The sequence below is a fragment of the Triplophysa rosa genome, linkage group LG18 (genome assembly GCF_024868665.1).
Source record: "Triplophysa rosa linkage group LG18, Trosa_1v2, whole genome shotgun sequence".
Classification (NCBI taxonomy): domain Eukaryota; kingdom Metazoa; phylum Chordata; class Actinopteri; order Cypriniformes; family Nemacheilidae; genus Triplophysa; species Triplophysa rosa.
The window spans coordinates 21,183,789-21,208,721 of record NC_079907.1 but is presented as its reverse complement, the minus strand read 5'-3'; the positions used below and the strand labels follow the sequence as shown (position 1 = coordinate 21,208,721).

Here is a 24,933-nt window from a genome sequence, read left to right as displayed (position 1 = left end):
TTAGAATAACTGCTTGAAACTCAACAAACTTCCAAGAACAGATATGAAACAAACAAAACCCTACTCAGTAAAAACATTCCCAATCTGGTAAATCAACAATTTACTCACTGCTGTGTTGGTCATTCCAAAACTATTTTATATACGCCCACGTTTTCTCCTTTTTTCCCAGAAATCAGCAACAAAGAACTAGTTTAGCCAGAAGATGGCGGCATATCTGCTGGTAACTAAAACAAGTATCAGTTAGTTGTTGACACACTTGGATGCTGCTCCAGTGTGCTAATTGTTGTGGCCGTTTAAGTGGCTGACACTGGGGTCTTATGAGGAAGGGAGGCCTGTGCCCCCCCGTGGAAAGAGTCGCCTCTGGTCCACACCTGGGTGACCTCAATTCACCACCAAGCCTGTTAAACTAGATACAGTCTCATTCAGCTCCTAAAGGCTGCAAAGTAAAACAGAGATTCTCTGTATGTTCAACTATCCCTGCGGTCCAAAGCTGCCTCTCTAAGCGCTGTGAGTCTACAGCGCCCCCACTCTGCAGGCCCTGTCATAACACTCAAGATCGGTGGTATGCTTAGTGCAAATGCAACACACACCTACAGGCAAAATGCTTTAAAAAACGCTTTACATTAGCTTAGTTTGTGTGTTAATAACGTATTTAATTGACATTTAACTGACATAGGCTACTGTAGCCTTCACTTGAAAGGAGCGAAAGACCTTATTTTCTGTTTATAACGACCCTGTGTGTGGCGCCCCCTTCCCTCAATGCCCTTTTAAGGCACAAAACAGTCCCGAGTTACATGTTCAAAAGAAACTATGTGTCTTTGCCCACTTCTGGTAAGAAGGGAACTCCAATAATATAAACTCCAATATATGGCCCTATTTACGCAGTAAACAGAAGTAACGAGTTAAATTGAATATAAAAAAACTGTCATGGAAAAATACTAATAGGTAAATAAGATGTTTTTTTATAGGTAGGCTATTATCAAAATACATAATAACACTACACAATTAATGTAGATTTTACGGGAATTTTGGAGAAACTTTTTACATTTTCCTCCCCTTTTTTACGAATAAACCGATAAGTATCAGCAACAAAAGAGTGCAAAAACATATATTTCAGAGGAAGGGAGGAAACCTTAAAGGAGCAAAAGAAAAACTGGCCCCGTCGTTCTTTCTAAAGGGGTAGAAATATGACACCGCAGCTCCTCTGCCAACACTGAGCTCGTGCGGCTTCGGACTCTTCGGACTCTGTGATCGCTTTGCACATTTATTAAACACTTGGAGAATACATCTTGCCTTTTACAAGTGGATTCAGGGCATAAACAATTTGTCATTCATGCAGAAGACATGACTTTTTTGTATGCTTAGCCTACCAAAATATCTGACTTCGGGGTCAGTTTCTAAGGTTTTCACTTGTATTTTTCCTGGTCACCATTTTCAGTTCTGAAAAAGTTGGGAATAGCTTAAACCGAACCCCGTTTTTAAAGGGAAGCGTGTGCAGATCAAGTTTGGAGTTACCCGTTTTTCTGACTGATGTGAGTAAGGGCTGCGTCAACATCCGCAAAACTCGTTCTTTGTGTGCATCCTTTCATCCGGACCTCAGCAAAGCCTCCTAGCTGTTAGGCTTCATATTGTGGATAATGTGAATGGCCGTTTGCTACATTGCGGATTGACGTTTTTGCAAACACAAAAGGATGGCACGTTCCACAGCAACAATGTGTCTTGGCATACTTTTCCTTGGACTTTTGTTGTTCACCTTTCGATCTGCGAAAGCCGAAGAAGATGCGGAGGAGAGGTCTTGTCAAGGCGCCTTTGACTTGTATTTTGTTCTTGACAAGTAAGTACTTATTATGACAATTATTTGTGTATTTATTTGACTTTTTAAAATGTTTAATTTGGCTAATTGATTTATGAACAAAGAATCGCATCTCTCTCTATATATATATCTGTAATCTATTTGGTTTTACAGCTGGTAAAGTGTCTGGCATTCAACATAAAACTGTACATAAATAGATATTTTTTAAATATACATATAAAACAGCAACCTGATATGTAACTGCAAATGGCAGAGATGCTTTTGTGGTCTGTCGGCCTGATGTTTTCCACACTTAAAGATACTGCCCGAATAAAGTAGGCCAGTACATTTCCACTCACGTTCTGAGACTTATTCTCAAAGATTCTCGTATTCCACAACTGTAAAATAGATATTCACCAGATCTTCCTTTGTTTGGTATCATTTGGCAGGGTTCAGTTAGAGTTCAAGAGAGTACAGGAGACAATACAACTGCGGCAATACCAGCAACAGCATGCAGGAGTCAGCAAATTTGTTTTCCTTTTTCTTTTCTGCTATTTAAGCCGTAACAGCATATTATTTGTGTCATGTGTGTGTGTGTGTAATGATGACCAGACGGATGGTACATGTTGCGACTGCTGAATAAGCAGTTAGGATGGTCACAATTCCATTCCTTTGTGGTTTTCTCTTCCTGTCTTTTTGTATCCTTAAGGAATACCTTTGTTCAACAGGTCCAGCAAAACAACTTCCTTTCTCACGATATGTTCATGCCTGACTGTCTAACTGAACAGTAACGTGTGTCCGTTTTTCATTTGTCACTATGTGGTCTGCACAAAAGTTCTCGGGCCAATATTTTATGGTTCTCTGAAAACGTATGTCGAAACTCACGTGGACATGTCTTGACAACATTCTGTAGAGTGCGTCTCATGTGTTTTTGTTTAGTTTGTTTTTCTGGATGTTTTTGTCCGCTCTTGTAATAGACCTACCCCCTTATTGCTTAACCTTGTAACAAAGAAGTGTCCGCTTTTGATGCTGACAGGAGGATGATGCTGTGTACGACATGGGATGTCAAGCAGTTCACTTCATTTTAAACTGAACTGACCTTTAGATCGTGCAAGAATGAAAAAAAGAGACATGCCTGCCGGTGTCTGCCAGTGATCCTATGCAAGGCCATCATCCACCCAGTTCTTTTCATGATGGCATTCTTTCATGAAGACATAGCCAACCTCCTCCCACCCCTTCTTTAAAACTTTGGAAAAACTGACATTTGGTAAAATCGCATGCACTCGAACATCTGCAACCCTGTCGTAACATTTACAAGCCTTCAGTTTAAGAAGCATTTAAGACTACGCGTGCATGCATTTTTCAATATTTTTTCAATCATTGCTTCATTACTAAAGAGCCGTTTTGTGGGCCTGTTAGTTTTCTCAAATTTGAAAAGTCGTTTTATCAAAGCATTACAAACATGTATTGCACAAGACCGTTTGGCTTAAGGTGCACCATTATTGGATTTCTTAAGAAGGAGATTTCCTGGAGTTGTGTTCTGGATCTTGGCATGTTGAACAGTGCAAGTGCTCCGTCAACATTTCCGCCACCTTGACCTTTGGTTTCTGGAGCAACTGAATATTTCATTTTGGGCACAACATTTTGATCTTTAATTAAATACAGTAATGTTGAAGTAAACAGTGTTTGCTTAGTTGTTGAAAATCACCAAGAATAAAGAACAATTTGAACGTCTTCAAATGTTATTGTAGATTTGAATGCATTGCACTGTTGTTATGAAAAACTACACCCATCTGTACTATAACTATTGGCTAATACTGATGCCAAAATAGCCTGACCACCGAATTTCAGATGAAACAAGAATGTGTTTTTTTAATTCCTCAAGAGTATTTCCTTTAAGCTAATTTTACTGTTGCACATGAATCATTTTGGAAAATCCCACTATATCAATAGAATAGTGGCTAAATAAACTGCATAAATGACACAATTTATTCAAAATAATAACGCAAATCCAGCTCAACATTGCCCTTGATGCCTAGCATCACTGCTTTTACTTCTGCCTTATTGGGTTCCAGACACTTTCTGAGAAATAGAAGCCTGTAATTATGTATATGCTCTAAGAATACACGCTAGACTTCCTCATTCAAGAGTGACTGTTCACCCCAAAATATAAAATTATTTCATCATTTACTCACCCCCTGTATGACTTTATTTTCTTCTGCAAACACAAAAATTCCAATATTTGGAAGAATGTTGGTAACCAAAGAACATTTGCCCCCATTGACTTCGATTGTATTCTTTTCATTCTTCTTTTGTGTTTCAATGAGGAACATGAGGGTGAATAAGATTACAGAATTAGAATTTTGGGGTGAACAATCCATTTCATTCTTTCGAGTTTGTGCTTTCACCATACATGCCTCAAACCACTGGGCTCTTGCAGCCTGTTGTCTAATATATTGTTGCAGTGTTTGCCTGTAAAATAATGTTTGGAAAGCTAAACAGAGACATAGTTTTGGTCCCAATAACTGTTGTTTAACTTAAGATAACCCATTAAGTCATCAGTTTCGAAACAGCCAAAATAACAGCTGTACAGTTCTCCAATGGTTCGCAAATGTCCAGCTTCGCTCTTAAAACAATGTAGTTTCTCCCTGAATGCTCACAATTCCAACTTTACCTAGCGGTAAAACTTCTGGAAGAGCTTTAGGAGACATGCATTCCTGGTTCAATGTTATCACACACCACAGATCTGTTTCTTGATGCCAACTAGACTGCTAGAAAGTTTACACAGGGTGTAAAATGTAGTCAGCTTTGCAGAAAGCCTGTTCTCAAATGGGCACAGAAAACTGAAAGAAAAGGGACACGTTTGAGGAATTTTGGAAGCATGTGCACAATGGCCCTGCTAGAGACTGAAGCTAAAAGTAGGTTAGTGGTTCTGTCTGTGCCCAGTTAACCGAAGTGGAGTACAGCCAGGATGGGGTGGTTCTTCACATACTGCTCAAGTAAGATGATTGAAGTTAAAGGCATTTTCAGAGTTAAGAGGTTTCTTACAAAAACACTGAGATCACTTTAACCTGCTTTCTTGGGTTTTATGGTTATACAAATAAAACACAGAGGGCGGATTCACTCGTACTGTAGTTCTGTTTATTTGCATGCGTTGACTGTTTTTCTTAAAGGGATAGATCACCCAAAAATGAAAATTCTGTCATTATTTACTCACCCTGTTGTCATATCAAACCTGTATGACTTTCTTTCTTCTGCAGGACACAAAAGAAGATATTTAGAAAATTGTTGGTAACCAAACAACGGCAGCACCCGTTTACTTCTATTGTGTGAACACAAAACCAATGCAAGTCGATGAGTACCATGGCATCCTTTCTTCTGCAAGACACAAAAGAAGATATTTTGAAGAATGTCGGTAAGCGAACAACGGCGGTACCCATCGACTTACATTGGTTTTGTGTTCATTCATACAGTAGAAGTGAATGGGTACCATCGTTGTTTGGTTACCAACATTCTTCAAAATATCTTCTTTTGTGTCCTGCAGAAGAAAGAAAGCCATGCAGGTTTGAAATGACAAAAGGGTGAGTAGATGATACCTGAATTTTCATTTTTGGATGAACTATCCCTTTAAAGGAACAATGCAATTTCAGTAATCTGTCCTGAAAGCAAACAAGCTACAAATCCTGGCTGCGTGGGTCAGTGGTGAGTTATAGGTTGTTGAGGATGCAGGTTAACATGATCTTGTGCACTTTAGTGCAAGATCACTTGCAACCCAAGTGCCAAAAAGTGCCAAAAGTGCGCTCAACTGCACCACTCATCTGGATATATGGCCACTTAACATTTGATTTGTTAGTCATTTGATAAATTACTGCAGTCATCGTTGCTGCAAAATGCAATTAACACCGTTTCTCACTATTTTAGTGTGTATTTAAATTGTGATTAAAATACTGCACCCAAATGTGACACATGAGTTCAGTTTGCCACTGTTTATAAACCCTGAAGAATCTGAGGAACATCGAGACTTGTTCTGGTAAACTGCTCTCAGCCTAGATGATGTTTGCGATCCCAAAGCAGCAGTAAACAGCACTGTCAGTAAAGTAAAGTAAGGGATTACTCTTATTTTTTTCTGTAATTTTATTAAAACTAAATACTGTGCGTGATATACTGTATGTGTGTGTGCAATAGCGGAATTGAATAGTGGAAAATGTAAAGTCTAACTTTAAAATCCGCGCTTTAATGTATAATTCTCGCATTTGTAATACTTTGGTCAGTTAATAATACTACTTTATGTAGTTTAATATTATTTATTTGAATGAATTAAAAGAGCAGTTTCATGTCTATTCTTGAATCACTTAACTAATCAAGGTTGATGTAGGATATAGAAAGTAATTAGTAATTCAGTAATTAAATACTTTTTGGAGAGAGTAATATGTACAGTAATCGAATTACACTATTGAATATGTAATTAGTAACTAGTAATTAATTACCTTTTCAGAGTAACTTACCCAACACTGGTTTTGGCTGAAACACAGATCTGTTTGGGATTTGTTCAGTATTTCATTTGGGCGATTCCTTATGAACCAAGACTGATCTCAGAGCAGAAAATACCTTTAAGGGCGACGCTCTTTTCCAATCATCTCTCTTCCTAAAAATGACGCCAATTTGCCTTCCTTTTATGTCTCTCGTTTCATTACACCGCAATGACTGTCACATGTCTTAACATATGTGTTAGTTACCCTTGTATATAAACAGTTAGCAGATGACATCACCGTTTGCCCGTTTGATCGTTTTGCTATCAATGAGGTTCACTTTCAAATATTTTTACAGTAGAAATCCTGCTGTAAAACATTATATGAACCTTATGTGGTCTAGGTTAACCATTAAAATTAGATCAAAGAGGGGCACCACAAAATATTTTATAAAGGGTCTCACTTGAGAATAGACCGCTTCCTTTTCCAACGCTGTTTGCACAGGTGAGAAAACTGCAAGCTAGGCACCAATCCCATGATTGCTGTTACCTCAAGAAAGTCCTGCTTCCAACACAAACAGAATTCATTGTAATGTTAGAAAATGTGAAGTTGAACTGTGGCAAGCCCTCAACATGACCTGCATATTCATGCCAGATTCACTTCTATCTAACTCTGTTTTGCAGCTTCTCAACATTCCGGCTATATGCTGGCCAGTCTTTGTTGACTGTGTTATGAAAACACTTTCCTCCTACGCCGTTCCAAAAAGAGGTTTTTGGAAGATCCATCACTTGACATCGAGAAAAAACAAAGCCATTGGCCTGCATGTCTCCTGAGTAACACAAACAGCTTTTCAAGATGGAGTCTTCAGCTTAACCAACAGTACAATCTAGCCAACTCAGTTGTTCTTTTGAAGCCCTTGTCAAACAAAGAGTCATTGGTCATTGGCATCGGTCAATGTTATGTCTGGCTCTCAGACTAAATGAGTTACATCAGCCGGCGAGGTGCTTCATGCAACCCAGATACATTTCTGTTGCATGTTTCATGTGTTAAAACTGACTCGCACTCAATTCGCTCATTTCCCATTTGTCATCCAGCACTAATGAATTAGCACAGGTTGCCCCTCTGGGACTGAAACAGGAAATGACCAGCGTCACACAGCGTTTACAGCTGACCCTCAGCGGTAAATGAGATGGCTTTGCTTTTAAGAAGCTGTTTCATCCTTTCGGGAATTACTGCTAAAGAATTAGTCAGTTGTATTGATCACTTCTAGGGGGTTAAAGAAGGACCTGATGTTTATTGATCATTTCACCTCTTTCTTCTCAGGTCAGGAAGTGTCAAGCATCACTGGCAAGAGATCTACTCTTTTGTTGAACATTTGGCTGAGAAGTTTATCAGGTACAAAGACATTACCAAAAGACTGGAAACACTTAAATCATACTCTATAGTGGCCCCGAAAAGTATTTGGACACATTTTGCATATTTAAGTCACCCTTAAAAATGTCTAAATGCCATTGTTAATTATGAAATATTAAAGGAACAGTTTAATGAAAATGAAAATTCTGTCATCATTTTCTCACCCTCAAGCTGTTCCAAATGTGTATAAATGTCTTTGTTCTGATGAACACAGAGAAAGATATTTGGAGGAATGCTTTTAACCAAACAGTTCTTGTCCACCATTGACTACCATAGTAGGAAAAAGTGCTTTTTAAATTGCTTTGTTCCGTTCAACACAAAAGAAGATATTTTGAAGAATGTAGGAAAGGACTGTTGGGGGGCATTTTGACTTGAAATTTTTCTTACTATGGTAGTAATGGTGGCCATTAATTTGGTTACAAGCATTCTTCCAAATATTTTTCTCTCTGTTCATCGGAACCAAGAGATTTATACAGATTAGGAGCAACTCTAGGGTAAGAAAATTGTCAAGACTCTACGACTCTTCTGCGTGGCAGAAGAACCCAAATGCAGGCAGACGGGGGGTGATACAAGGAGATATTTATTTAACAGAACACAGAACGTACAACAAAGGAAATGCACACGAGGGGGTGTCTAAATGGACGAACTAAAACACGAAAACTTGAAATAAATACTTCCCTCGAGGGGGCAACAATAACCAAAACTAGACTCGACACAACGTCGGAGTAGGGTAATAAAAATAAACAAACTGGGCAAGGTAAAGCTCCACGAATACTCCCGGACAGGGTGTGAGGGAGGTCACAAGTAAACTAAAACACACAGACCAATACACTAAGACTCACTCAACGGAACACACGAAACACGACCGAACTTGACGAAAGAGCACAGGACAATGAAACATGAGGGCATTAAATAGGGAGGACAAACGAAGGATAATTAACGAGGGCAGGTGGGGAATATGAGACACGGCATGGAAGCAATACATGAAACGAGAGGGTCGGGGCCAATGACAAGACACGAGAAGGCACATGGGATGTAAAAACGTAAACAACCCATGACTTTCTCACATAAAACATAAGGGATCTGTCCCGATCCTGCCACACGACTAGAAAATCAAGAACAAGGCAGGACCGTGACAGAAATGATGACAGAATTTTCATTTTTGGGTGAACTGTCCCTTTAAGTCAGTTGGCATATTGGCAACTCTTTTCTTTTACTTGCTTTTAATAAGCTGAGACCAGTGTCATTTTAATATGTGTATTAAAACGTTTACATGTGAACATGTTCTACCAAGCTTGACAACCAGACGGTGAACAAAATGATTTTTCTTAAAGGGATAGTTCATCCAAAAATGAAAATTCTGTCATCATTTATTCACCCTCAGATTGTTCCAAACTTGTATAAATTTCTGTTGAACACAAAGGAAGATATTGAAAGAATGTCAGTAACCGAGCAGATCTCGTCCCCCATTGACTCCCATAGTATTTATTTTCCCTACTATGGCAATAAATGGGGGACGAGATCTGCTAGGTTATTGACATTCTTCCAAATATCTTCCTTTGTGTTATAACAGAATTTTCATTTTTGGGTAAACTATCACTTTAAATGTTGTGCTTGTGCTATATAAAGACGTAGATAATGTAGAATGCTCCATCGTATGCATGTTGCTTTGGTCAAAAGCATCCGTTTAATGTAAATGGTTTAATGTTTTATTGAATAAAAAGTTCTCGAAATGGATGATTTGGATTAAATAATGAGGAAAAGGCAGCCAATAAGAGCTCAACATAGATGGTTTAAAAAGCATTATTGTGAGACTTGAAGAAACTGGCTGATAAATTGCCATTTCTGCTAATTCAAGGCAAATGGTAGCAAAGACACTAAAGTTTTGATTTGTTCTTTAATCACGACATAATTCTCATCATCACATTATTGTTTTGATAAGTTTTTCGTTCTTCAATCTTTAAAAAAAATATTCATAAGAAATGAAAAAGTGATGCTTTTGAACAGTAGTGTTAATATTCATAGCTATTTAAGCGTGACCTACTTTTGAGAGCATGCGCATGTCACAGATCATCATACAAATCAATGTTATAATAAAGTTAGTGTACACTTTACTAAACTGTTTTTCGTCCTGCCACAGCCCACTGTTGCGAATGTCTTTCATTGTGTTCTCAACCAGAGGAAACACAATCATGAAACTCACCGAAAACAGGTGCAGTGACGTCACACTTTCTTATTCAAATTGCACTTTTTGTATTTGTCATGACTCGTTATTCGTTCATTCGATTCCTTTTCTTCAAAGGGAGTTTATAAGAAAAGGCCTTAATGTTTTAAAACGAGAGAGTCCAGGTGGAGATACGTTCATGCATCTTGGTTTAGAACAGGTAGGAAAATATGAAAACGTCTTTTCATTTTTGTTTAACGTGTTTTGATTGTATTCTAACAGTATTAAATATCTTCATTCACAGGCAAATCAACAAATACACCTGGAAAACTTTGGTAATCTTTCAATATTTTTTTTTCCATTACAGTTTCAGTATACTATGCGGCCAAAAGGATGCGGATACACAGCTTCTGTAGACCCATTACTAAAACAAGATGACCTATTTAGACAAACACTTTCAGTGGAAGGGGTCTATCCCGCGTCATATGTACATGACCCTTGTGTGTAAATAGGAACAATCCCCATCTTTTCAGAACAGTGAAAACTGAGGACTAGCTCACGGTTAATAGCCAGTTTTTCAATCAAACGCTCAACAAGCACATACAGATGGGATGTCCACATACTTCTGGTCAGGTTATGTTTGAGTTTGTCATCCTCACCTGATTATTTGATCTTCACGTTGCAGGAACTGCTAGTGTCATAATTGCCTTGACAGATGGTGAACTGCAGGAACATCAGCTGGTGGCTGCTCAACAGGAGGTAACTGATCTAGCCATGTTCAGCATTCTGCATTCACATATTGAATGAAAAGAAACAGCACCTTGCCTATCCAGTTTTGTAATCTTTGTCATTTCTGTGCTCAATATCTAACTAGGCAGCACGAGCTCGGGCGTTGGGTGCAATTGTATATTGTGTCGGTGTTAAAGACTTCAATGAGACACAGGTGATGAAGACAACAATGTTCTTTTAAGTATAGTAGTGTATAATGAAGCTTATTTTAGCGTCAATAAATATGTCAGTGTAACATACTTCCGATACGCTCAAATACTGTATGTTGTTACCGGAGAATGTAAAACAGTGAACCCAAGTTCTTTTTATGGTCAGAACAGCTCAAACCAGCCAATAGAAGCTTAGGTCAGCGGTAAATAAACTTGTGTTTGTGTTGCTTTAGCTGGCTACCATAGCAGACACCAGTAAGCATGTGTTTCCTGTCCTGGGAGGTTTCCAGGCCTTGAGAGGAATGATTGACTCGGTAAACTAAACCTTTCTTCTACTGCCTATGTGGAAGATTCATTAAAAACTGCTCTCAAAGATGCATTTCATATTCAGCTGACTGGATTGAAATGTCATTTTGTCTGTTAGATCATCAAAAAATCTTGTATCGAGATCCTGGCAGCGGAACCATCTAGTGTATGTGCTGGAGGTATGAAAAACAAACAAAAAAAGAACAACATTATTTATTGTATATACTGTATTTATTATTTATATGTTTATTGTAAATATGTCTGGGTTTTTTATTTCGGGATTTTGGATTTTCATGCCGAATTTAAATAAATAAAACTTAAAGATTAAGTTCATTTGTCTAAGTTTCCATTGCATTTGACTGTAACACACATGATTTAGCTTTCATAAAGTAATCTTTGGAAAAAAAATATTGTAGAATATGACCATCTGACAAACAGATTTACTCAAAAGAACAAATATATTATTGTGGTTTCTATTTCCCTGTTATTTGATCTCTGATTATTTCAACAGGAAGACGCTAACCAATTAGCTTAAAGACGGAGAAGCTAATATTTTAGCAGGGAAATGACGTAATGAGATGTAATATTTGAAGATTTATTGTCGTTACTTTAAGTGAAAACCGTGGGAATCTGTGTTCCAGAGTCATTTCAAGTGGTGGTGAGAGGTAATGGTTTTCGACACGCCAGAAACATAGACCAGGTCCGGTGCAGCTTTAAAATCAATGACACCGTAACGCTCAGTGAGTTTTCTTTCTAACATATTTCCACAAACAGCCAAAGCACTTCATCATATTGAAAATAACACATGGCTTTTAAATCTGCATTTATACCAAAGGAATCTCTTTTTGATTTGCTTTACTGAACATATTCTTTTTCTGTTACCAGATGAGAAGCCTGCGAGCGTGGAAGACACTTTCTTACTGTGCCCAGCGCCTGTTATAGATGAAGTTGGAAAGTAAGTGCGTTTGTTATGAAGGTGGCCAGATACATGTAGGTCTGCCATGCATTAGACCATGTTTATGATCTCTGTCAAAGGTCACATTCCACTTCCTGCCAAACTCTCTGTTTTGCTTGTGAGGAGCCATAAATTCTGATGGTTCTTCTAAATCGTTCACATCGTGTTGATACAACCCACGCCCTCTGTTTCTCTTTGTTCCTCATGCATTATTTCCTTCTGTCCATTTACTGCTTCCCTAGACCCGAGAAGTTCCATATTTTCTCCCACACTGAGTTTAAGCACCTCTTCTTTCGGCTCACTTAAAAACAAAGGGTCCTCTTGTTCTTTCGCACTACATAGTTTTTTAAAGTAAATTTTACTTAAAAAACTGTGTGCAAAAACATGACACAAAAACGTAAGTAAAATTTACTGTGCAAAAAAAATCAAGTAAATCTTGTAGCTATTTTTACCATGTACTGTACTGTAAATTCAAAGCCCACTGTGTCAAGAGCCATTTTGTTTATAAAGTTGGCTGGTTGTTTGGACATTATAAAGTGCAGGTGAAACTAGTAAACTAAAGTTGTTTAGTTCTTCTCAAGTTCTAGTTCCTCAACTCAACTTTATTTATATAGCGCGTTTGACCATTTTCATTGTTACAAAGCAGCTGTACATGAGACGTATTGAGTATAAGCAAAACAATTAAAGTTATTCATGTAAAAACAAGTAAAAGGTGAAAACACAGAAGACAGACATACCCACATCCAAAACAATCCACACACACAATATGCACACGTACTAACACACATAGACGTAGACACACGGATGCGCACAAACACACACACATGCACACACACGCATGTTGGGTTTCCATGTTTTATGGGGACATTCCATAGACGCAATGGTTTTTATACTGTACAAACTGTATATTATATTCCCTACCCCTAACCCACCCCCTAAACCTAACAATCACAAAAAACTTCCTGCTCTTTTAGATTTTCAAAAATTTTAATTCTGTATGATTTATAAGCTTGTTTCCTCATGGGGACAAAAAAATGTCCCCACAAGGACAAGGATTTTGGATATTGCCATCTTTGTGGGGACATTTTGTCCCCATACCATAGGGTTTACCCTTCCCACACGCACGCACACACACACACACAAGCACGCACACACATGCACACACACGCATGTTGGGTTTCCATGTTTTATGGGGACATTCCATAGACGCAATGGTTTTTATACTGTACAAACTGTATATCATATTCCCTACCCCTAACCCACCCCCTAAACCTAAAGATCACAAAAAACTTCCTGCTCTTTTAGATTTTCAAAAAAGTTAATTCTGTATGATTTATAAGCTTGATTCCTCATGGGGACAAAAAAATGTCCCCACAAGGACAAGGATTTTGGATATTGCCATCTTTGTGGGGACATTTTGTCCCCATACCGTAGTGGGGTGGTCCGGCTAAACATGCAGTACTTGAGTGAATAGGTGGTCTGAGGTATATGCCTCATGTTTCACAATCAACAAAAGCAACCCATCCCAACTCTCACTCAGTGTCTACATCGGAAGAGACAAGAGAACACATTAAAACCCATTATCTTTTTATAATTGTCCACACTAAAACTAAATTACTGGGATAGTTCACCCAAACATGAAACTTCTTTCACCATTTATTCACCCTCATACAAACTGTTTGGTAAACGAACAATATTGGACCACATTGACTTCCTTGCGTGGACATTTCTTAAAATATCTTCTTTTGTGTTGAACAGATTTGGGGGTGACCTTTAATGATGTATAGCTGTCAATCTGTGACAGCTCCCAGTCTGCTTGTTATCTTGAATATTTGTATTATGCTTTGCCACGTACTACTGTAAAAAGCAACAAGACTCGATAAATTGTTTTTTCGGATTCAGGAGTATTGATAAGAGTTCTGATTGGTCTCTTGCGTCATTCTGGTCAAATATTTTTGTATATTAAATAAACATCTTTCTGGGTGTTTTCATATTTCGTACACTGTTGCGGTTTTGCGTTTCTTATAGCACTTCGCAGTCTCTTTCTTCTCACATGATCTTGTAACACAGTATGTACAATTTTCTTGATTAATAGCAGGCATAATGTAAAGTCGGCTAGTCATTATCGCAAAATAAACCACTTTAGCTTACCAGGCTTACATGTCGAGTGTTTATTTTGTGATAATGACTTGCCGACTGTACATTATCCCATGCTTAGCTACATATACAAACATGCAAAGTTGGCAGAGTGTGTTTCCGTCATTTCGGTCTGTTTTTGTGCACAGAGGAATGTGGACCTAAGCTAAAGTAGATGCTCCACATCAGGGAAGGATGAGCTTATCTGTCAAAAGAGCAAACTTGGCCTCTGTTTCGTTTCGGACCCTGTTTTGTAAAGAAAGAAACCTCGTGGGGGAATGTTAAACATTTTGAATGCTGCTTTTTTATCGAATGTTTGGAACGCCAGGCAGCTGACTGCTACAAAAGTTAACCAGCACCCCGCTGAGCTCTGTAAACGTTTTTCCCCATAACAAAAGATCTGCAAACTCTTCTATTTAGAAAAAAGCTTAACAAAAAACGTGGCACATTTGTCTAATACTCTGTAAATCTTTTGGGCATATGTTTTTCACTCTTTGTGCAATGTTAAAAGATCCTGCTGGCTTTTAAAGTGACTAATGTGGGTCTTTTGCATTTTAGGGTGGTGTACCTGCAAGTCAGCATGAATGAGGGTCTGTCATTTATCACCAGCTCCGTACACATAACCACAACAGAGTGTGTAAGTCTGACTACAAACACATCCACAAACACACCCAGCTAATGACATCAGCAGACAGAAGTGTCACATTTAAATGTTATTTGCGTCTGTGTATTTTATTAAATATAATCGCCAATGTAATTAGTTTATTGTGTCATTGTATCATTACATTTAAAATCTTTGTTTATGTAGTCTGACATGTCTGGAAGCAGTTATCTGTCATATTAATAAACTAAACTGAATGACTGACAGTCTCAGAAAAATATACAGTATTTGTTGTTTTAGTCAAATATAATCCATCTATGAGGACAATAAAATTTGCAAAAATGAGATATGTTCTATTCCATATCTGTTATACTGTATATATTTTTTTAGGGCTGTCAAACGATTAATCTCGATTAATCGCATCCAGAATAAAAGTTTGTGTTTACATAATATGTGTCCGTGTATTGTGCATATTAATTTGTATTTATAAATACAAAAACATATACATTAATGTATATATATTTCATAATATTTTGAGACGTATTATTTATATTAACCAATAACTTAAATTACATATAAACGTTTATTCATTTTTATATTTTAATTTTTTCTTAAATATATGCATGTACATGTATGTGTATGTGATTATAAACACAACGTAAATATGCACAGTACACAGACATGTATTATGTAAACACAAACTTTTATTCTGGATGCGATTAATCGCGATTAATCTTTTGACAGCCCTAATTTTTTCATATGTATTTTCTTGTGAAGCTGATTTTATATAATGTTAAGCACTGTAAAAAATACTTTTGTGTAAAATTGTATTGAATGTACAATTTCTGCGTTAGTGTAATAGAATCTAGATCTCTTTCCCTTCTTTTTCTTCTGTTCTCCCCTCATCGTATCCATGCAGGCCGTCCCTTTCATCATGAAACTGAGTTCACCATCCCCCATAGCAACGCACACACACACTTACATCGAGGGCCTCAAAAGTCTCTGTCTCTGATTTTGAAGCAGCAGACTTTTTGCTCACCCCACAAAATAACTTTACAAAGCTTCCTCTCTAGACATTTTAAATATTCATTGCGATCGCCGCCTTTTCTGTAATATTACACTATACTGTACTATCAGATGGTATTACTGTGGTATCGTGGTACTTTTCAATATTTTCTATGGTATTGACTATTTATGACTATTCGCCATTTCAAAGGAATACCCCCCCAAAAATAAAAATTCTGTCATGAATTATCCCCCCCCAAGGTTCTACCAAACCTGTATAAAGTCCTTCATCAGCTACCTGTCAAAAGTCTGGCCACACCCACTCACTCATTATAATTACTAAGGCATCAAAATAATCAAAAAACACATTGCAAAAAATGACTTTCTTACTTAGTATGTTTGTCTTGTTTTCCAGTACAAATGTCTAAAAATTCTTGAATCAAGATGCGTTTTCTTGATGAGCAAAACGACCCAAGAAAATAAAACTTGTTTTTAGAACAAAAATAAGACATTTCAGTGAATTTTACAAAAAAATCTGCCAATGGGGTAAGAAAAATAATCTTGAATTTAGTGACCAAGAAAAAGGTAAACCTTAATTCAAGATTATTTTTCTCACCCCATTGGCAGATTGTTTTGCTTGTTCTAAGCAAATATTCGCAGAAATGTCTTATTTTTTGTCTTAAAACAAGACTTATTTTCTGAGGTCATTTTGTTCATCAAGAATTTTTAGACATTTGTACTGGAAAACAAGACAAACATACTAAGTAAGAAAGTCATTTTTGGGGGTGCACAAATGGAAGTCTGACCCAAATATCTTAAAAAGTTATATTTTATTCATTTCAGATTTCAGTCTAGTGTGTCAGTGGACTGAATTTAAAGGTTGTCCTACCTCGAAACATACAGTGTTCTGTTGATAATCTCTGCCTCTCTTTTCTGTTTCTCTCTCTCAGTTTGATGGCACTATCCTCCTGATCACCCTACTGGTTTTGTTTCTGTTGTTGGCTGTGTTGTTCATGTGGTGGTTCTGGCCGCTTTGCTGCACTGTAGTAAGTCTTTGCCTCATTTAGCATTTGAATTACCTGCTATCATCTGAAAAAAACGTAATGTATCCTATCGCAGATCTTCCAGTATTGTGACAATAAACCAGGGCCTATAGATTTGTGGTAAAGACTTAAGTGGAGTGATCGGACAGCTGAACAGATTTTAATGAAATGTGGCTTGCGATTTTGAATATGGCATATAATATTACTTGTGTTTTGGCAATGTCTATATGCCTGCCTGACTAAATATTTCTTTCCGCAGGTGATCAAAGAACCTCCTCCTCCTCCACCACCAGAGCCGGTGAGTAACAGTTTCACCCACTAGAAGAGGATTTTTTCGAAACAGTTTTTTATGTAAAGGTTCCCTCATCCCAATGTCTAATGTGTTGACTGCACCATAGATGATGTTAGTGATTTATTTTATAACTAGCACAGAAGATGGTACTCTGTGTCATAATACCTCAGTGTTTTTAGAAAGGTTGAAGTCCCTTGAATATGCTGTGCTTTTGATGCTGGTGGCTTCTTAACAAGCTTGGCCAGCAGACATTCAAACATGTCAAACAATAAGTATTGCCATGTATAATCGTCAGGAGTCAGATGATGAAGATGGAATGCCAAAGAAGAAATGGCCAACAGTAGATGCATCATATTATGGAGGTCGAGGAGTTGGAGGAATTAAAAGAATGGAAGTGGGTATTTCTTCACAAGAACAACAAAACTAGCTTGATGTATTTTACAATGACAATGAATACAAGGGATAGGCTACTTTACCCAAAAAATGAAAATTCTGTCATCAAATTCTGTCCAAATGTGTATACGTTTCTTTGTTCTGATGAACACAGAGAAAGATATTTGGAAGAATGCTTATAACCAAACAGATCTTGCCCCCCATTGACCCCCATAGTAGGAACAATTTATTTTTACTTGTTTTTAAGACATTTTGAAGAATGTAGGACAGCAAACAGTTCTGGGGCACTTTTGACTACCAGTGTATTTTTTCCTACTATGGGAGTCAATGGGGGGCAACATACTGTATGTCTGGTTATAAGCATTCTTCCAAATATCTTTCTCGGTGTTCATCAGAACTAAGACATTTATACAGATTTGAAACAACTCGAAGGTGAGTACATGATGACAGAATGTTCATTTTTGGGTGAGGTGTCCCTTTGACTTCTACACACTACTTTCATCATTATTTGATCACAGCTCAAGGTACTCATTGTTATTTCTCACGAATTGCTTAGTTTCTAAAGGCGCATATTAACACACAGGAGTCATTTGGATTACTTTAATGGTGATGGATGTGTTTTTTTGGAGCTTCGCCATCTTAAAAAGACAGCGTTTAAATGAAATGTTTTGTTTTTATTTAACTGTAGGAAGTCTTACACATCTGGGATGACATTAGAGTAAATACATTTTCATATTTGGTTAAATTGTTTCTTTAATAAATTATTACAGTAGTTCCAAGTCATTTCAGTATGAGTTTTTTTGATGAAATCAATTTCAGCTTTTTTTATTTTTTTGAAAGGTCTTGGAAACTTTCGCCATGCCTTAACCATTATTTTTTCAAATACCTGGAATTAGACTTAACCAGACAAAGCTGTTTGTGTAAGACAAAGAGTAGGAGCATTGACAGCTGTAAGTCAAGGGGCAGGCTGTGAATTTAAGAATTTCTTTGATGTAGACAGGGATTCAGCTGATGTGGTTTGGAAGATCCTTCCACCCAAATGTCTGACTGCATATATCCGGGGAATGTAGATTTTTGTTAAAGCGTGTGGAGACCGAAGCGTGTAGCACGATACTTCCAGATGTCAAACACTATCAGTTCAAACTTCTAGAACTGACCTAGAAGTCATGAAAACATCTCAGGAAAAAAATGAAAAACATGCGTTTGGCACTGATTAAGATTCCTTGGTCTGATTTGAGCTTTTCTCGGATAAGATTACTTAATGTTTGTGTCATATGGTCCAGGTTCGATGGGGAGGGAAAGGATCTACCGAGGAAGGTGCTAAACTCGAAAAACCCAAGAATGCTGTGATAAAGATGCCCGAGCAAGAGTTTGAACCATTTGAACCCAAGCCCAGAAGAACAGAGGGCAGAAAACAAGCTCAAGACAGGAAGTGGTATTCTCCCATTAGGGTAAAATAGTTTGGTCATTTTCACACCATCCTTTGTTCATTTTTAAAGCGCGTTATAATCTTTGCGATCTTTTTTTAGTGCAGTGTTTAATAACTCGATTTGTTTATGTTCAGGGTAAACTTGATGCAATTCTGGCTCTTTTCCGCCGTGGATATGACCAAGTTTCACTTATGAGACCTCAACCAGGAGATCATGTAAGTATCCAAGACTAAATTACCAAACAACCTTAAAAACCAGAATTGATCCATTATCTTCTCTTCAGAATTATACTGTGAATATTTAGCAGGCTAACGTTTTGTTCTGTGGATTTTTGGCTCATTCCACCTACTTCGCTCTGGCTACATCATACTTGGCCAGACATTTCTTTACCTTTCATTTGTCAACCCAGACCAATAACGCCCCATCTGAGGCCAAACCCCTGGCGTATGCCAAGAAACATCATAGGCACAGCTCGCCACCTGCATCAAATCAGCAGTCATAGAAAAGAAACATGAATGTAGACACTTTCCAGACAGCATTTTAAAAGTAACTTTGCTTTTTCAAAGAAACCACATGGTCAAACATGGTCATGCCAAATCGCAGGTTAGACTCTCATGTGGACGAGTTTTCTGTACTGTTGGATCAAGTGGTCCACCAAAATGTTGCTGATACCCATACTGTGGAACTGTGGCTGGTTGGCCGATAAGAGCCCGATATAACATGGGAGACAAACAAAGAGGCTGTTTATACTAGACCGTAACTATGCCGTTATCTTATCCATGTAAACCCCAAAAACACTCAAGTGTGAAAGCGATGATGTCATGCTCGTGGATATTATGTGTAGGGTCAATAGGCGGTTTTAATAGCAACAACATAAACAAACGTTACTGTGCAGGTGCACTTTTGTGTCCCAAACGTAACTGCTGGTAGACCTCCCCAAAGAAAAGAGTCCCTCTAGATTAGTTGAGTTATGATAACAAGCGAAACAAATAACAAATAATATTAGCTAGCATGTTAAAACTATGTTTTGACCAGTTTTGACGAACCAGGATCGGACTGGCTGTCTGGGGCACCGTTATCGCGAACAGACCAGATGTACGGGGGTGTGCTGGGCTGTTCCAGGGCCATTTTTAGTCCCAACTATTTTTATTTTTGTACAATTAATACACAATACAATTTTAATATACATTCATATTATTATAATTTTAATATAATATAAATTGTTATATTATTAACAACTAGCCATACTGCTAAAACAAACACAGACCAGAAGTTAACTTCGGGCCAGACGCTTGCGTCCGATAAAATAATGTCTATAGGCATGAGCAGCATGTGTGCAGTATGCAGATATGCGCGCGCGCGCGTACAACCAAACACAATGAAAAAGAACACAAACATATCGATGGCAAATTACATGATTGTTTTGTGCTGATCGACAGTCTGTTAATGCTTCTCCAGCAAAGTGTTTACGTCTGCGCCAGATGTCCCGCCCTCCAACCAATCGTCACGTCCCTAAAGGGACTCTGGTAGTATTTTTCACAAAGTGATGTCGCCAACTGGTGTGGCATGCTTAATGCAGTGTTTTTAATCGTTTTCGCGGATCTGTGTAAATGCAGATCGTTTGGACAGCATTGTTGTGTGTACCTAAAATAATTGCACAATTGTTGTGTATTACTGACTGTATGTGCTTAGTTAGCAGCTTGTAGCTTAGCATTAAAACAGAAAAGGTCCACACATGATATTACGTTATTCATAGGCAGCTAAACATTTTTTAATATGAATAAACACTGGCTTTACATCTGAGTGGCCGTCTTAAGAACAAAATGCTAACACCCTGTATGGTGGCTAAACAGAAAAAAATATCATCAGATTTAAAAAATTCCAAATGTACTGGATCTCTAGTTATCCAATGACTGTCTCTTTTATGCAAAGTCTATGCTGCGATGTTAAAACTGTGATATTTTTTCAAAAATAATCGTTTTATCTGTTTTTAAAAGTCTTTTCCGCTGCCAAATTTAGCAACAAAGGAAGTGTGATATTGGACCTTCTGACTATTCGGTTTCATGCTAATTTTAAATGACACATGACGTATTCATAAGTGCACACAAAACCAGATGGTTCCTGTCTTAAATGCTTAACCCAGTTAGTTTTAATAACCCTTAAGCGAAAGGTTGTATGATGCAAAGTTTTTCTTGCAGTGGAACGGTTCTCGCCTCTTTAGCCTGTAATGCTGTGGCCCTCTCCACTGCTTTGTGGTTTGTGATGAGAGGACATAAAAATGCCCAGACAGACTTTTCTCTCACTTTCTCTTTTTTTAAGCATGGAAACAAACGATGCAGGCATCAGTTCCTGTATAAAGTTCCATTAGTAGAGCATAAACGTTATCCAGCATTGTTTATACTGTAACTTTCCCTGTGGGATAATGTTAACTGGTTAAACTAGCAACATCTACAGAAGTTGAAGACAAGGTCATGGCAGCTCTTTTCCAGGGTTTACCTCCTAAACTAATGCAATTGTCCTCCATTTTAAAAATAAAACGATTCCATTCCTGCTGTAGTTTCCTGTGGCTGTACAAAGCTGTGCATTCCTACTGTTCTTTTTAATACGAGGAGGTTGTTTCGTTTGAATTCCTTTGGTTAGGTTTGAGCTCAGCAGTACAGAATGTGTGTGTGTGTATATGTTTGTCTGTCTTCTATAGTGTATTATTATCTCTCCTCAGTCTGGTTTTCTCATCTGCGCTTTGGCTATGCCATCTTCATCATGTTTCTACATTCAGTCCCACAATGCACTGGGATCAGTTTTCCACAGGCTGTTTCAGCCAGTCTGACGTGAATCCTAGCGGGTCAGAACTCAGGGGTTTAATTACAGTTTTTTTGGTTTGACCACCCCCTGCCCCAACAAAACTCCCACCTCCACCCCCTCACACACTCACTCTGGTGGAGGTTGGAGTGTGAGGTCATAAACTAAACGGTTTCAACAAAACTGCCACATGAATTGCTTGAAACATCGTCTCGAGACTCACTTCAGACTGCGTTATGGCTCCAGCTATAACTGCAGATGTTTCAGTGGGTCATTTACCTAAGCCTTGTTTCTTTGTCGTGGGGAGGGCTTTGAAAACAAGCAGATACAAAACACCTACCGCATCAGTTCTGTAATGTACATTTTAAGGTGTGTAAACATGAAATTAGATATTTTGCCCATTTTTACTTCTGTAATGTAATGTTCTCTTATGTTTTTAGAAAACAGACCAACTTGAGTGCCTTGAGTTTATCTCTTGGGAATAGTTGGGATTGTTATAAGCGGGTTTCTGGGGCTTGATGACATCATCCAAAAAGAAAAGTTGTTTCTATGGTGGAGCAAGATATATTGCATTTTGATGAAAACAAGCATTCTTTTTGCTTAAGAATATATATGGTGCACGGATGGTTCCAAACATTTTTAAAGGAACATGGAAGATGCAAACCTTCATAGTGAGCAGTGGCTCATAAAATGTTGAGTAAATAATGAAAGAAATATAAGAAATGATCATATATTTATTAAATGTAAGAAAATTCATATATAATTAAATGCCTTTTCTGTTTAAAAAATGTTGGTCCAGACAGACTCTCCAGAGCAGGATTTGGGGTTATAGAGGACTTTCCATGATCTGTAATTTACAATTCAGTGTGATTTCATCTGTGGTTTTCGCAGGGCTTCAGCCAATATGTGAGTGTGTGGGTGTGGGTGTGTGAGGGATAGAGAGAGAGAAAGAGAACAAGAAATTAGTCGAGCAGTGAGAGAAAGATTTGGGTGTCATTACCACAGCAACATTCTGGAAAATATGACAAATTGAATTCTTGTGTATTGGAACACATCCACGTTCAACATAGAGGGTTACCTCACTGATGTGAAATGCTCTTTTTCTTCTCGTTTCCCCCTCAGGGCCGATGCATCAACTTTACACGAGTGAAAGAGGAGGCGGCCAAAGCCCCACCACGAGCTCAAAGCCCACCTCCACCCCCGCCAGACTATCGCCCCGTTACCAGTCCTGTTACCCCACCTCCAAACAGCCCACCCCCGAGAGGACCGCCTGTGGCTCAGACTCCACCAGGTCCGCCACCTGCACGAGTCCCCCCAGGACCCCCCTGTCCCCCTCCAGCACGCCCCCCGCCCAGCCTCGATGGCAGACCGTGAGATAAAGATGCAGCATGCTTATCCAGTGCATCCATCTACACAGCCAAATGAATCTCTTCTCTCACCAAAGGATAACAAAAAATGCACATGGTATTTATCAGTCAGGTTACATTAAGATGCATTGTGTAGTTTGTTGCTGGACAGCAAAAAAAATGTAATAAAAGCAAAAGTAAGTTACTGACGTGACAAAAATTCAACTACTGAGTTTTCCATAAGCAGACGAGTAAAGATTAAAACCATTTTACATTTACGACTGTAATACTTCATTGTATGTAGGCTGGACAGCTTAAAGGACCCAATTTGTTTTAAAAGAATATGTTCAGTTGAACATGCAAAAAAGTGTTTCAAAAATTCTAAGAACGTCTGATATCAGCAAGAGACGCCAACATGTCTAAAATAACCAGTATTAGATGCTATGTTATATTGTACAGCATCCTATGCCTTATGCTTGTTTTTTTTCACAAAAGTTGTTGGGTTGCAAGCCCTCTCAGGTGAGTCTCTGGTCAGAGACAATGTGACCAAAGAGGAATTTTGTTGCACGTCAAAATGTAAGATGTGAGAATGCAAGTAATGAATGTGCAAAGGTTGGGTTTTGACATGTTTTTATTATCACAGTTCATGAAATGTATTAGTAAGTCATTTGAGATAAAACTATTGTGTAGGATTTGTCTCAAATGATTCAGAATGATGGAAGTTTGACAGATTTTAGAAAGTGCCACAATTGGTCTAGATTTTATTCCTGGGTGAAATTGCATTAAAGGAACGTCAGCAAAAACATCTGCACAATAAATTCCAGCATGATGTATAAATAGTTTTACTACATTTAAATACCTTCTGTTTACATTATTGTTACCCAAAATTAATGAAGGTGACATTTTGACGTTATGGTTTAAGTGAATAGGAGAGAATATTCTTAGTGGTCATAAATATAATGACACAAAACAAAATCTCCGAATGGTCTCAACAACATGCTCCATTGTTTTTAAGCAAAACATGAATCTATTTCTTTTTGATTTGGGCCTAAAATATGACCCAGACAGGCTTTTGGAGATTCTGTTTATATGTTTGTTGGTTTATTTGTTGTACAGGTTAAACCTCTAAGCATATGCAAAGTCAGGTCAGTTCTAGTCATGTTGTGTTGTATTCCACACCTGTACTGTATGTTAATATTCATCTTGTTTCCTATACATTTCATCATCAAACATATTGCAACTGCAGGGCAGTTCACAGCATCTAATTTATTATCCCCACGCCTGAACGAAGGTACTTGAATACGACAAGGTGTCCTCTGTTGAAACAGGATACTGTGTATGAAGCCAAAAATACAAAAAGAAAAAAAAATCGGTCTCGGATAACAACCAGTGCCTTCTGTTTGTTTTTAAAACCTTTTTTATACTTCATCAAGTATGATACAGTAGCACTGTTTATACTTCTTTTAATGACAAAATCGGTGCATGCATTTTGTTTTCCCATTCTGTCCTTAAAAAGCGAAAGTGATCGGCTGTGAACAAGCAAAGATTTTCCCCTCACACACAAGACTCATTCAAGTCGGCTTTAAATGGACATTCAGATCTATTAATGGCAATAATTGCAGTATGATGCTATTGGCTATGTCTGTACTTTTGTTTTGTTTGCTTGTGGCAATTATCTGAAACATTGTGATTTGTACTATTCCACAGAAAAAAACTTTGATACCAGAATTATAAATTCAAAATGATATTGTGTTACGATGTACTAAGTATATTAACAACAATACTGAAGCATCTATTGAAAGGCTCATAAAAGTTTACTTTTTCACACTATTAATAAAGGTTGACTTTCAA

The 24,933-nt window shown here is 37.8% G+C and overlaps 1 protein-coding gene across 2 annotated transcripts; it reads left to right on the top strand.

Moving 5' to 3' along the window:
* Positions 1-1,177: 1,177 nt before the first annotated feature.
* Positions 1,178-24,933, top strand: antxr1c (ANTXR cell adhesion molecule 1c). 2 transcript variants are annotated; one of them, XM_057359375.1, is made up of 18 exons: positions 1,180-1,834; positions 7,585-7,656; positions 9,815-9,886; positions 9,977-10,058; positions 10,143-10,173; positions 10,524-10,597; positions 10,713-10,781; positions 11,010-11,090; positions 11,201-11,261; positions 11,724-11,822; positions 11,968-12,037; positions 14,732-14,810; positions 16,730-16,825; positions 17,082-17,120; positions 17,410-17,508; positions 18,791-18,958; positions 19,072-19,152; positions 22,859-24,933. In XM_057359375.1, exons 1-18 carry the CDS (start codon positions 1,692-1,694, stop codon positions 23,108-23,110), a joined length of 1,668 nt encoding a protein of 555 aa, XP_057215358.1. In that variant the 5' UTR covers positions 1,180-1,691; the 3' UTR covers positions 23,111-24,933. The 2 variants fall into 2 exon arrangements, with proteins under 2 accessions (XP_057215359.1, XP_057215358.1); XM_057359376.1 differs by lacking the exon at positions 17,410-17,508 and having other exon boundaries at positions 1,178-1,834.